The sequence below is a fragment of the Neovison vison genome, chromosome 11 (assembly GCF_020171115.1).
Source record: "Neovison vison isolate M4711 chromosome 11, ASM_NN_V1, whole genome shotgun sequence".
NCBI lineage: Eukaryota > Metazoa > Chordata > Mammalia > Carnivora > Mustelidae > Neogale > Neogale vison.
In genome coordinates this window covers 140,092,985-140,107,983 of record NC_058101.1, presented here as the reverse complement: position 1 = coordinate 140,107,983, position 14,999 = coordinate 140,092,985, and the positions used below count along the sequence as shown (strand labels likewise).

Sequence of the window (14,999 nt, the reverse complement as noted above, 5' to 3'; positions counted from 1 at the left end):
CTATAATCCTTTTTATCTTCCTCCTTTTTAGAAGATTACATTTCTGGGAGCTTTATTTTATATCAGCCTTACTTTTCATCAGAAAAACATACTGTGTGGGAAAATTGTGGTGAAGATCCAAGGATGATTTCTAATATGATGCACCACCAAAAATAAAGTATTACAAAGATGGCATCTCTGGGCCTAGAGTTCCTCTTCAGGTTTGAAAAACAGTGATTTAAAAACAGATCCGTTTTTGAAGAGTCTGTACCTTTCATGTATTGAGAAAAGCAAAAACAAAAACAAAAACCTAGACTTCTGTAGAGGCCTGAACATTAGTGCAGTTGGTAAAGTGGAATTGAGACCTTTTGTTGTAGCTCCTAAATTGTTGGATGAGCTTAGAAAAGCTCATCTGGTGGCCATTAACAGCAGTCCTGCCAATCAGGGCATATATTTTGTTTTACCTATTAAGTAGCTATGAATTATGCCAATACCATGCAGTTAACAGACAGAGGGGCTGTCCAGAATGCCACGAGGCCGCACAGGGTCTGACTACTTTCTTAAGACAGTCCTACTTCTTCCCATAAGATGCTGCCATATAACTCCCAGTTCATAAATGTAAGTGTCGCGGAGGCCGCTTGTCCTCACAAACCTTCATCGGCCAGGACTTGTAGAGCAAGGAGAGTGTGAAGCCGGGGGAGAGGTTGGTGGAATGGCAGGAGCCACCATGGGCTCTGCTCAGCCACACGGCTGGCATTCGGGCCTTCATCCAAGTGTAGCAGCAACTGGGCAGTGCAGCCCCAGGGAATTGTCAGTGGAAATTCCTAACTCATGTGTTCATGTGTATTCTGCCTACCGTACCAGGCATTGGTTCTTAGCGAATGAAACACTCCTTTTCTCAGACGGCTGTTGGTATGACCATGGGCATTGCTGCTCCAGAAGTCCGGAGTTCATGTCACCTGCTGTATAGTCAGGCACTCATTAAGGCCTGCACATTCTAATTCCTCTACCTCTTTTGGATATGCCCATGTCTTGGCTTCCCCACTGCTGTTAGTCCGTGCCCCCGTTCTTTGTTTCCTTCCTTCCTTCCTTCCTCTGTGTCATCAGCCACACTCTGAGCAAGGTGATTTTTCTAAACACGAAACTGGCCATGTCACCTCCCCCTTCTAGAACCTGTGAGTGCTCCCCATCCTTGGTATTACACACCAGTCCCTCCGTTATGTGGACCGGCCTACCTCAGCCTTCCTCCTCCTCCTCTCTTCTTCTTACTGCAAAGTGGTGCCTAATTACATGCAGCTCCCTAAATGTGCAAGGTTCCCTCTAATCAGCATTTTCTTGAATATGCTCTTCCTCCTTTGGGGTCAGCTTCACTCCCTTGGTCTATTTGGTGAACTCCTTTATAACTAAACTAAAGGACCACTTCTTATAGAATGTTCTCCCTGGTCCTTCCAGACCGCTTGGGTCTCCTCTCCTGTACCCTCAGTGGATCTTTGACCTCTTTCTGATGGAACAGTTTTCACATTGTTTTTAGTTGTGCCTTACTTTTCTCTCTCCACCTACTAGATTTGCAGATGAATGAGGGTAAGGGCTGTGTCTTACCTTTATACTCCTCATCCCTGGCAGTCTGCCAGGCACAGAAAAATTCCTCTGTTAATGTGTAGTGATTCGGATTGAACTGACCTATCTGGGTACTTCAAAAAGTAACCTAAACACAATGTTCTTCCATTCTTTAATGTAATGATCCCATTTGCCATCTAAGTGAGCAGTTACCTCTGTGTTATTAGAGGCATTAAGAACTCTACACATATAGGGGCGCCTGGGTGGCTCAGTGGGTTAAAGCCTCTGCCTTCGGCTCAGGTCATGATCCCAGGGTCCTGGGATCGAGCCCCACATCGGGCTCTCTGCTCAGCGGGGAGCCTGCTTCCTCCTCTCTCTCTCTCTCTGCCTGCCTCTCTGCCTACTTGTGATCTCTCTCTGTCAAATAAATAAATAAAATCTTTAAAAAAAAAACTCTACACATATAGATTCTAGAACATCTGTAGGAAAGAAACAAAGTATGACTCTTTCTGCAATGTAACTGGATGTTCAGATAAAACTTACTATACTTAGTACTTACATGATTTGATTCTGGACTATAGTAATTGCTATAGGAATATTCTTGTTCTGCAAGGTTTTTGGACTTGGATTCCCATTGTTCATATTCAGACACCACCTTAGCTACCTAAAAACTCTGTATATGTTGATCTTAAAAGAAATTAGGGGAGTCCACATTGGGGCCGTAACAAAAATGGCCTCAGTTGCCTGCCAGTTTTAAAAAGTTAGTGTTTATGATTAGAGCATTTCAGTGTCTTTCTTCATTTTCCATGAACTTGAGATGTCTTCTCCTTGCTGCATGAGGAGAAACCTATCAAGAATGTGTTCTAAACTAAAAGGCAGCCTTTGTGTCTATGGCATCATTTATGCACAAATGAAAATAGTGGTCACTCTCAGAAGATGTTGTGACAAAATCTAGTTATGTAACTAGAAAATTGCTCATCATAGTTGAAGGGGAAATGGCAGCATGAACTGTGCCAAGAAAAAAACAACAATGTATATTCATTTAGTCCAAACACCCTTAAACAAGGGGCCCTTTCCTCCCAACTCCAGAAATACATGGCCAGCAGTCATGTTTTATTATAGGTGAAGGAACAAAAATAAGATCCAACAAAGCATTTTATTACATGTTTTTAAGATAAAATACAATCATTGGGAAATAGGGAAGCGGCTGAGTAAAGAAAGGTCATTTGATGTCTGCTAAATATTTTCTCTTTTGTTTTATTTATAGAAAATATTCTATGAAAGTTTTCCCAAAGGCCATGAGCAAACACATGAAGCTTAACAATTTGTCCATTGTAGCTTTTGTTAAACCCTGGTTTTGGAATCTGTGGCCTTTGTTCTTGTATTTTGAAGGACTGCATTTTAAAACTGCTGGATTATAGTGCTCATGGTTTAGTCGTTGGTAGCTAAAAAGTCTTTCACAATGTTACAGTGTTATTAACCGAACTTTTCAGGATGCTGTCTGTAACATCTGACGGGCTGCACAAAGTACATTTGTAGAATATTTCCCCAGTGCCCAAAGTGACATGATGTCTATATGCTTTTCTGGCAATACATTGTGAATTTATTCCAGTTGCCATTGGATCCCACATAAGTGTGTGTAAGCATTACTTCGGGTGCCCAGTACTCAGAAATTTCTACAGAGCTATTTGCGCAGCGTTTCTGCCATCAAGGGGCTCTGCTTGTAATTATGAAAAGAAGTTCCCTCAACACAAAGCTAAGAAAAATGCAAGATCATATGCCAGGGAGGATTGTCACAAGTGCGGTACAAGCTGCAGGCTCATTGGAAGATTAGAAGGACTGGGATGGTTGAGAACAATGGGGCCGTGGGAAGGGGAGGGTGACACCGGGATTGGGTGAGGCAGTCAACAAACATCTCCAAGCGTCACCCAGACCAGCCTGTGCTCCTTCTGCATACTCACTGCTAAGCTCATTGCACCTGGAGAATGTACTGGAATTAGCTGTATCTCTACATCTAGTAGATTATAAGTGGACTAGACTATGGCTTAGTGAGCTTTGTAGCACTCCCACACCCAACTGCCTGCCCCAGACCCTAGCAGTGTGGCCAGCACATAAACCATACTTCAGACAAACAAACCTAAAAGGGCATGGTATGAAATCCGTCGAATTCCTACTGACAACTTTTAATTCATTAGTGTTAACCAGTTAAATGCTTTATTTTAGAAAATAAACGTTCACAGAGTTTTTGAGCAAAAATGCATCGACACAGACAACTTACAAATTACCCATTGTGATTTCTGTACTTTGGTAACTTTTCAGAATGGGAAAGGATGGGAGTGAGGTGGCGGGAAGAAGAAGTGTGCTAACTGAAATCCCTCATTAAGATCACAATCTCTGCCTCTGTACCTGTGAAGGTCTCTAAGGGAGATAGTTACAGTTTAGGAATAGTTGCTGTGTTTCTAGCTCAAAGTTCCTATTGGCATTATTAAAATATAATAGAACAACAGTGTCCCATTCTCTTTATTCTTGCTAGCACAAGCTGTTTGAATTAGAAAACCAAAGTGGCCAGCCTTTGCTTAAAAACAGTTTTAGAGTTCTGCATTTTAAAACCCAGTTTGATCTTCCTTTTGTTGCATTCTCCCTCATTGTGAAAAAAGAAATGGTATAGTGTATTTAGTACACACACTTACTGGAACCTACCTCGTAATTTGTCTAGTCTCTCATTCTCCCCCAAGCTAGTTAGTTAGGCATTGGATCTGGTATAGGCATCAGGGAGTCGGCAGTGACCCCAGATACTGTCCCCAGGATGCTCACTGCAGTGTTTGTCCAGAGGGGCAGCTAGTGTATTTTCAGACTTGAGGCCCTGCAAAAGGACCCAGTGCAGAAAATCCCTTGTAATTATTTCCAGGTGGTGGGAGGGCAGTCAGTAAGGTCTTAAAACCAAAAACAAGGTAGGTCTTCTAAATGCTATAATAAAAATCAACTTGAGAAGCGTAATTTCAGCAAAGCATGCTTTATACATTATGCTGACAATTCTTGTCTATCTAGCCGAGGGTTATGCAAGTACGGTATGTACATTTGGTCATGAGTCCTTAGAATTGTCCTGTACTTGGTGAGTTCTTAGCCAACAACATACAGCCAGTGAGGGTGTTTAGATCCAGGATCCTGGCCCAGTCTATGTACAACCTGAGGCCATGCTCTTAACTACCATCCTGTACTGAATCGGTCAGCTTTACAGCTTCCCTGTTCAAAGGAAACCACAAGTTAGCCAAGTAGAGAAAACATTTACAAAGTCATAACAGGGTATGTGTCATGCTGCAGCAGCCTGTGCTATCTCCCATAAACCACGATTCCTGCTGGTGGAGAAATGCGTTGGCTTTCCTGGGGCAGGAAGGCACTTGAGTGCATGGGGGAGTGTGGAAGTCTGCAGCACTAAGAAAACTCTTTGTCTTTCCCACTGAAGAAATGTATGGTCTGAAGCTAATTTATCACCCCTGATTTATTTATCTCCTCAGTTTCATTGTCTACAGAATCGGCATAATTATTTCTGCCTTTGGAGAGAGATTCATTTATTCAGTAACTTGTTGTCCTGGAGGACTTGAGACATGGCGGATACCAAGATGAATGAGGCAGACAGAGCGGTTCGTGTGGTACACAACCAAGGAGAGACGTAAACGTTAGTGGAACAGAATAGAGTTTAGAAGTGGACTCACTGTTTATGAGAAGAAGACAAGATAATCCATTGAAAAAATGATAGTCTTTTTTAGAAATGGTGCTGAACTAACCGGATATCCATATGGGGGAAAACTGAACCTCAGTCCTTACCTCATGCCATACAGATACACACAGCAAATACCGGAATGGATCAGTGTAAACATGAGGCACAAGGGAACTTCTGGAGATGGTGGAAACATTCCATATTTTGTTTACTGTGGTAGTTACATAGTTATATACATTTGTCAATATCCACTACAATGTTTACCTAAAATGGGCAGATTTCATTGTTTGTCAATTATACCACAGTAAAGTTGATTTTATTTTATTTTTATTTTTTTAAGATTTTATTTGTTTATTTGACAGACAGAGATCACAAGTAGGCAGAGAGGCAGGCAGAGTGGGGGTGGGGGGTCGGGGGAAGCAGACTCTCTCTGCCCAGCAGAGAACCCGATGCGGGACTCAATCCCAGGACCCTGAGACCATGACCTGAGCAGAAGGCAGAGGCTTTAACCTACTGAGCCACCCAGGCACCCATAAAATTGATTTTAAAAAAGAAATCATATCTGGTCACTCCTTTGCTTAAAATTTTCCAGTGAATGTTAGGTAAATCCAAACTCCTTACTGTGTCCTATAAAGTCCTAGGTGATCTGGACCTTTCTAAAACTCCTCTGACCATCCTATAGTGTTCCATTTGCTTTTGTTCTTCCTGGAATGCTCTTCTCCCAGATCTAGGTGTGGCTGATTCCTGAAGCAGCTATAGCCCAGGGGCCACCTCTTCAGGGAAGTTCTCCCTGATTGCCTGACTTAGCATTTGAGTACCCTGGGGTGTGTTTTCCAAAGCGTGCATCATTAGCTGAAATTCTTACTTACCTGTTATTTATTTATTGTCTGTTTTCCCCATGAGAATATAATATCCTCAGAACAGGAGAGATATGTCTTATCTACTCTTCTATCTCCAGGACCTATAATAACGCCTGCCTAAGAGTTCATGTGCAGTAACTATTTAAAAAAATAATATAATACAGTAATATAAAGGGTAAGGCATTCAGATTCTATAATGTAGACAATGCAGAAATACTGAAGGTTGCTAAGTAAAGAAATGGCACCATAGAATTTGTGTCATAGAATGGTTATAGGGATCGGATTGGGAACTGGGGTAAGACCAAAGGCAGACAGATTATCTAGAAGGCAGCCACACCATTTCTGGTAAGGAGAAGAGAGGGGGGCTAACCTGAGCCTCACACAGAGGATACAAGGGATGGAACAAGCCAAGCAACACTTAAGAGATGGGATCAGCAACCTGTAGCTACATTCTGAGAGACCCAGGGTCACAGTGGAATTGAGGATTTTGTCCATGCATACCTGAGCTAATGATGGTGCCCTGAACTGATAGAAGGGATGTGGGAAATGTAGCATAGTTAGCAGATGAGTTTGGCTTGGGAGTGTTAATTTTGAGTTACCTGCAAAACATCCTCCTAAAGCTGCTCCGTGCACAGCTGGTAACACCTGTCAGAAATTCAGGAAGGAGTCAGGACTGAGGACAGGGATTTGAGACTTATTAAATAAGGCATGAAAATGGAACTTGGGTAATAGCTGAGGGTAAAAAGGGAAGAGAGCCAGTGATGAAACTCTGGGGGTTAACTGCCTTGTAAGGACTGGAAAGAGGAAGAGGAACCAGTAAAGAATAATGAGAGTGGTTAAGAGGAATGGAGTGTGGAAGCCAGGGAAGGAACTTTGTTCATAAGAGTGGCAATTGCCACAGAGCTCCGGCAAGAGAAAGACTGAAAACTTGGCAACGTGCAGTGACTGGTGACTTGAGCAAGAGCTGTTTCAAGTAAAGAGCAGGCAAAATGCGGAATGTAGTTCTTTGAGGAGTGAGTGGCAGGGGAGGAGGAGGAGGGAGTGAGGATAAGATGCAGAGGATTCTTTCCAAAAGGTGGCACAGTAGGAATTCGTGCCTGCACAGCCTAGTAGGAGAAAGCCGTCTTTTGAGAAAGGTAAGGATACCACTGGGCTAAGGTGCTTGATTCAAAAGCTTAAGGAGTCTATGGGCATCTTGGGAAAAGGATACTGAATGGACTCAGCACTGATACAGAGATTACCAGATATTACTGAGGGCCTGGCGGGGGTTGAGGTGGTTCTTTTAGTTTGGTAGTAATGAGGTGGGGGTGTGATTCTTTCCAGGAGGTGCTCCAGCCTCCTGGGTACAGGCGCCGGGATGACAAGTGATCAGCTTGATCACAGTCGTATCCTGGCACAGTAGTTGTGGCAGAAGGATGGGGTGAGGATATTGGGGACGGTGGTCCATGTGATTGGGTCTAGGCTGAGACAGAAGTGGAGCATGCAGGTTGGGTTGGGGAGTGGAGATAGAGACTGAGGAGAATGGAAGGGCTACCAAGTTCAGTGAGGGGAGTAAGAGATCTGGAAGAATGGGCGGGTGCAGCTAAAGATGGTAGAACTTCAGAACTACTTGACACTTTGGAACTTAGAGTGTGGAGAGATGAAAGGTCCAGGGTGTGGCTACATGATTCGTGGATGAAATGGAAGATAGAGATGTAAGTGAAGGTTAGACCTTTGGACGTAAGAAGTGTAGCCACCACAATGTCACCCCACTTCTACTGATTGTCCCCTGCCTCCGGGAGACAGATGAAGACCGAAACCAGGGAATTCAGTGAGTGATCATGGGTTGGTAGATGGCAGTTAACGTGGAACAGAGGGAGCTAGATGGGCTGAAGCTCAAAGGAGCATGAGCAGTTGCTTGAAAAGGGGGAAGCCATATGTAGAAGCCGTAATGGGGAGTGAGGAAAATGCCAGACTGATTCCAGTAGAGCCCTTGCAAATGTTGGCAGCACCCAAGCCGGGGCCACTGAAATCAGCTAGAAGGAAAGAGAAGAGGGGAAAAAGGACCCCAGGTGAAGAGTCAGGTCATCTGCAGTAGCAACAGGTGACAGGGCAGAAGGAGACCTTAGCATGCTAAATGAAGGAAGCCTGAATTGGTTTTGGAACTCTCAGAAGTCATGTGATACAAATTTAACATACAAAGCATATATTTGTTCCTACTAAGAGCCATATGTTTCAATAGCAAACATAACAAAATTATACTCTTATGATTTCTGTGGAAAAAAATACCTTAACATTCAGAACATCTTCTAGTTTGTGTGTTTAAAAAATTATAGAAGTGTATATTTTTACCTGCGTTTCTAGTATTTTATAAATAAAGTTGTTAAAGTTTGAATGCTAGTATTTATGTGTGTGGGTTTTTGTTTGTTTGTTTGTTTTTTAAACAGGTTCTTAATCAGGAACCAACTCTATGGATCCAGGACAGGTTTGTCCCATGGCCTGCTCTGAACAGCGTGCTGTCCGATAGAAGATTCCCATTGGCAAACCATCTCTGTTGCCTTATAGAGCAAGCAAAGAAGATGGATCGATTGAAGAACCATCTGCCTGTGTGCTTTCTACCTACTGTGCCCTTTTTAATCCTAGTATCCACTCTAGCGACTGCTAAGAGTGTGACTAATAGCACTTTAAATGGCACTGACGTGGTCTCGGGCTCTGTGCCTGTAATCATTGCCAGAACTGACCATATCATAGTCAAGGAAGGGAACAGTGCCTTGATTAATTGTAGTGTTTATGGCATCCCTGATCCACAATTCAAGTGGTATAATTCCGTTGGCAAGCTGCTGCAAGACAGCGAGGAGAAGGAGCGAGGAGGAGGTAGGCTTTCAAGTTGTGTCAAATGTCATAAAATATAAACAGACGCTGGAAGCCACACTGAGAATGTTAGTTGCTCTTATTCAAGTCATTTAAAGATCTCATTCTGTCTTCTTTGCTAAGGCAAGAGAGAGAAATATATATCCTTAAGGATTCAAAGCAGTAATTAATTCATAGTCTTCACTCTGCCACTCAGAAGACAAAGGGCAAACATAAAAGTCTCTTAAAAGGCTTCTTGGAATTTTATAGTATAATGCATACACAATGTTATAGGGACGAATGTAAAGTGGATTTCCCATTAGTATACGTTCCATTTATAAGGGAGTTTCATTTCGTTTCATGGGGCTGGCTCTAGTATTCAGTATAGCAGTTTATGGTTAAGCGTCAGTTTAATTCATTGACTGTGGATTTAAGGACCACACTTCTTAAAAGAAGTCTCTGTGCAAAGTTGTCAGCCGCTGACTAGAGATGGCTCTGTGCTCCCAAAGACCTGGCTGAAGTTTCTAGATTGTCTCTTGCAGCTGAGGCCAAGACAGAGGGAGGATTCAAGAGCAAGAAATAACATGTGGCAATAGGGGAGTGTTTGGTTTTTATTGAGTGCCTTTCTGGCCAGAAAACGTGAATCACCTACTTAAGTACCAAGCTTGCTTCAGGAAAGTCTCCAGCCAGAGAGAGGATTGGTTGGGTCATTGTGAATTTGTACATTTCTTGATTGAGGTGGGAGAGGTACTTGTCTGAAAACCCAAGCCTGCTTTAATTGATCTGAAGGAGTTAATGTGCTTTCTGAAGCATTTACTGTGTGAAGTAGGGGGCTGAGGGTGGGGGAGTAAAACGACCCTTGTTCCTGAAGTAGCAGCTTACTAGTTTCTGTCACCTTTCATTCATATTGTACTTCCCATTCCACACCCTGTGACCAGTGAGTAATCCCCAGAGAGTTTCTGCTGCAAGAAAACCTACACTCTTAATCTATTTCCTTCATTTCATCTTCTGTACTCTGAAAAATAGTAGAGGCTAATGTCTTATGTCTTCTTGGGAGCTGAGTGAATAATTTCTTACAATTACATGTGGTTGAGGCCACTAGCAGTCCAGCTCCCTGGTCCCAGCTCCCTGGGACGTGGGGTTTCCTTATAGTGCTCTCATTACATTGCTTTTGGTTAGCCATCCAAGGATGTATAGTATGACAAAGCTTCTTCTCTTAATGTTATATATCACATGTGTATCTATTGGTTTAACCTAGGAGAGCAGAACTCTTTGCCCACCAAGTAAAATTATGGGTTAAAAATTTGGATTACACTTGGAGACAGTGTAATCCAAATCCCTCTTTTATGCACATTTCCCAAGGTCCTACTGTTACTAAGTGGCTTTGACTAGAACCTTCACTACTGATGATGAGAAGATGAGACACCACCACCGCTTAGCCCACAGGTGGTTTCCATTCCTCCCGTTCCTTCCTCCTAGACTCCCAAGTCAAAAGGAAGTGATATCACACTTGTGAGGGGGCAGTAACCATGGTAACATACACACTCTGCAGTCCCTGTACCTCATCAGATCTCTCCGCAAGCTGGGCCACTGTGAGGAATAACAAGGTAACCGAAGTGAGGGGAACAAGGACTCCAGACCTGCATCTGCCTTTCACATGGACGTGGAAGCACAGGTTATGCCGGGTACCCAGGAGCTGGGGCTGGGGCCCCGAACCCCTCAGTCTTAGAGGGGAAGACAACTGTGGGAACCTTTGAGCGCTGGGCCTGAATTTCAGGCGCAATATTTTGAGGGCATTCCTGAAGTAGTACCTTTCTCCTTCAAAGAGATCCCCTGTTGCCTCCATTAAAAAGGTCCTTATAGCTGTTGACTCAGTCCGGCAAGCACACGGTGCACCTTGCCTTCTCTACCTGTGTCCTGGGAAGCTGGCCTAGAGGGAAGCCCCACATGGCTTAATTGCCCTTTGTTTTGTGGGTGCTCAGGCGACCCTATGGTAACCGCCTGTCCCAGACCCTCGAAGCAGGGGTAGCCACCAAAAGCCTTTGGCGCAGACACCTGCTCCATCAGAAGCCAGTGCTTGCGTCACTGTGCAGCCGGCAGTATTGCTGATAAGCCAGTTAGCTGTTTTTGAATCTCGTAAGGAAGATGCGCTGCTGATTTTTAAAAAGAACTCATTATACTAGTACTTGATGTTCCAACTCAGCTTTTGTGTTACGATGCATAGTGATAGTTGGAACATCAGTAACACAGGGTAATACAGAAATGACTACACCTAACCAAGCAAGATACAAGAAAGCAGAAATGAGTCCTCATCATGAAGTATTCGAATTTTAGTGCTCAGATGGCCTATTAGAGGACCCATAAGTCTTTAGCTCTTAATTTCTGATGGGGAAAATGCCCATATTATGACTGTGGACAAAAATTTCAATTTTCAGGCTTAGTCTAGAAGTTTAAATAGAGCAGTGTTTCCCTTATAACTCAACAAAGAGGTAATTGAATATAGTATGAAAAATGATGCTAATATTCCAGAACATTACCTAGATACAATGGACTACTGTTAAACCAAACTAACAAAATTAATGCAATTTTCATTAATAATCCCTACCATTGAATAAGCCCCCATACCAAGTTTCAGATACTATTTCTAATCCTTACAACACATGTGATGGGTAGATGTTACTAATCTTTATGCATACAGATGAGGAACCAGGTAAACAGAGAGGATATTACACAACCAGTGTGTGGCCAAGCGTGTGTGTATTCTCCTCTGCCCAGCCAGTATCTGCTCACCCTTTAGGTCTTGGTAGGCGAAAACCATTGAAGAGCATTGAACCCAGATGGGGTGAGTGCGAGAAGTCTTCCTGGATGGAAAGTGCACGGTGATCACCCCCATCACAGTCACAGATGGGTTAGTATGCATGCTACCTCGTGTGCACACGACCTGTGCGTGCACACCCCCATGGTCAGAATCCAGGAACACACCACCATTAGCATGGAAAGGAGGAATGTCATTTCTTGGTTATGCTGGAGAAGTGAGATCGCTATTATTCATGCCAGCACTGCCGGTCCTAGAAAGAATGGGGCTATTTCCTGTAGGAGCGGCAGCTGCTTTGCCTTGGTTCACTGGTGCTTGTGACTTAAAGTCTGCAGGATCAGGAGAGGCTAACGTGTAATCTATTTCTGGAGGAGGACTTTATTTTCTTCTTCCTTTGGTAGTTCACCGAAGGACATGTTGGGGGTGGTCCACCAACCACATTACAGAAATAACTCAGAATTTGAGTAACATGCAAAACCACAAATGGCCACAGACTGCACTGTTTTCAAATTTCCTTCTGCTAGAGGTGAGTAGAAATAGATAGTTGTCAGAAAGTATTATGAGAAAAGACCCAGTTATTTCAGGTACAAATTAGCCAGTGTATTTTTGCCGTGCTTTCTTGCTCTGATTTTAAGCCATGTAAACGCACATTAGCATCTTTATCAGGTGATAAATAGCAAGCATTTCAAGAAAGTCAGCTGGCATAGGCCTTGGTAAACACGTCTGGCTTGTTAGTGATTACGTTTGAAATTCAAGTTAGGTTTGAGACTTTCTGTGGATTTGTCTCCATAGCCTTGCTGCATTCTTTCACCAAAAATATTAAAGAACAATAGAACAATCTTTGAAAGTAAACATGCACAGAGTAAACTGAGCTGAACTGCTTAGAGTTCACAGTTGTCACAACTGGAATTCATGGTTATAAATTTTGCATTTCTTGCCACTCCATTGTTTTTTATCTCCACTTCTTAGGTTTTTTAATAGACTATGAAATGCTTATTAGCTGTTTCTGCAAGGGACAGCAAGCTGTGCCAGGCCAGTTTGCAGACCATAGCTTCTGACCTCCCTGCTTACTACACGTAGAAGGAGGTCCATTTCCACCTGGAAGGTAAATTATTCTTTGCCTCTAAGATTGGCATGAAGTCGCTAGCTCATTAAATCCTGAAAATATGCTGAATTCTTCTTTTAGTAGATTCAATATTTAAGATGAAAAAATCAACTTCTCAAAGGCTTAAAACAAGATTGATGCAATTATGAATATATTGTGGGGAATTCAGAAGAATCACACAAGAGTCTTTGAGCAAGTGCCTCAACTTCCCTGAGCATCAGTTTTTGTATCTGTAAAATAGAGGCATTCCTTTTTTATTAGCAGATGGGGCTGAGAGTCTTGAATAAACTATTGTATATGAAATGTTTTGGATAGTTACCTGGAGCACACCAAGCTGTCCATGGCAGCTGCTCTCACTGTTATTGGTAATACTGTCCTGTGTTGTCACAGTAATAAATTCCAAGGGCTTAAATCTATGTTTCATAGTCCAGTGTGTTTTTGAAAAGAGAGGAAATAATTTTCTGGGTGCTTTCTTATTCTCGAGCTCAGTTTCTCAACCTTAAAAGCATTTAATTGATATAAAAAATTTTATGTCCCTTAAAAGTTATTGGAAATCTCAAAACAAGGTTGTGACTGCAAGGTTAGCAGGTCTGGAACCCTCTTCTCCCTCAGAGGCTTCCCCTTGCCCCAACATCACTCTTGGGTACAAAGGGCCCATTGATAACCAGTAATGCTTCTATCTCTGAGAAGGCCATATATGTGCAGATTACTAAGCATATCATGCACAAGGTAAACTTCACATTTGCCAAAAACAGTGGTTCTCAGCAGGGGCCTGTTTTCCACCCAGCAGCCATTTGGCAAAGTCTGAAGATACTCTTAGTTTGTCATAACTTGAGGGAGGAGAAGGAGGAAGGGGGAGATGCTGCTGCTGGCATCTGGTGGGCAGAAGGGAGGAATGCTGCTAAGCATCCTTATCTTAAGCATCCTTAATGCAAAGGATAGAATTACTGGGCACAAAACGTCAGTGGCGTCAAAGCTGAGAAACCCTGATCTAACCCAAAGAAGCAAGCACTTCTCAGCTAACTAAAGAATCGTTCCAAAGTAGATCTTCAGGTCAGTTGTTTGAACCCATTATGTATTTTCCCACAAAAGTGGTTTAATTTAAAGTTATTTTGGTTCACTGAGCCATTTCAAGGGCCAACCTGATAACCACCATCGGTAGTTACTCTTTAATGAGGTGTGCTCTCTTTGGGATATGAATTCAGAGTGCTCTACTCTCAGCTGTGGAAAGACCCTTCCAGACCCATCTCAGATAAGGATGACAGCTGAGATTCCCCAAATGGAAGTTATTTATGTGAACCCAGTGTAGGGTGCTCTTGTCTTGGAAAACCACCTGTAGCTCTTCTCAGAAAAGACTGTTGTTCGTCTCCATGGAATTACATGCTTGGCACTTTTTACAAAAATGAAGATCACCAGATCAAATTAGCTAGAGTGTCAGTTGTTTCCTTAGCCAGGAAATGCAAAGACAGTGGGTCCTCGTCAGATATTATTTATACCTTTAAGCAGAGCATAACTGCTGGCTCTGAACAGCGTGGCCTTCCCCCCCACACCTTCGGGCGCTGAAAACTGAGCGAAGCCGGTATTATCCCAGGCCACCTTTGCTCCATGTGATACAGGAAATAGCTTGTTAGAACTGCCCTAGTACACTCTGAAGAGGTCTCTTGGGAGGATTGGGGAGTGGGAGTGGGGGCAGGGAGAGGTACAAGAGCTCTCGCAGCCTGCAGTGTTTATAACCAGAGTCTGCAGAGGCTTCAAGGAGCTGTCATCTCCTGCAGAAGCCTTATAACAGGTGCAACCATGCAGTGCTAAATTTGTTTTCAATTAGGCTTTTAAAAAATTATTTTTATTAACATATAATGCATTATTAGCCCCAGGGGTACAAGCCTGTGAATCATCAGGCTTACACATTTCACAGCACTCACCACAGCACATACCCCCCGCAATGTCCATACCTCAATCACCCTCAATTATGTTTTGTAAAAAGATGTGGGTCCTTTGTCATCAGCGGTCTGTATTTCACATATTGGACAAGAAGTGCCACGTTTATAGGCACTACCCACACGTGCATTTTGGTCTTATTTGAAGAGTGTTGATTCAACATGTTACTCATTCGAGTGAACCTTGTACTCCATTTAT

The 14,999-nt window shown here is 43.0% G+C and overlaps 1 protein-coding gene across 2 annotated transcripts in view; it reads left to right on the top strand.

The window, feature by feature from the left end:
- Positions 1–14,999, top strand: part of MFAP3L (microfibril associated protein 3 like) — a 40,126-nt gene that overhangs the window by 13,209 nt on the left and 11,918 nt on the right. The window contains exons 1-2 of one of the 2 annotated variants that reach the window (XM_044224842.1): positions 7,003–7,250; positions 8,541–8,967. In XM_044224842.1, the coding sequence (XP_044080777.1) occupies positions 7,167–7,250; positions 8,541–8,967 (511 nt within the window). In that variant the 5' untranslated portion in view covers positions 7,003–7,166. Of the gene's footprint in view, positions 1–7,002; positions 7,251–8,540; positions 8,968–14,999 lie in introns of those variants that run through there. The other variant, XM_044224843.1, reaches the window with a different exon arrangement.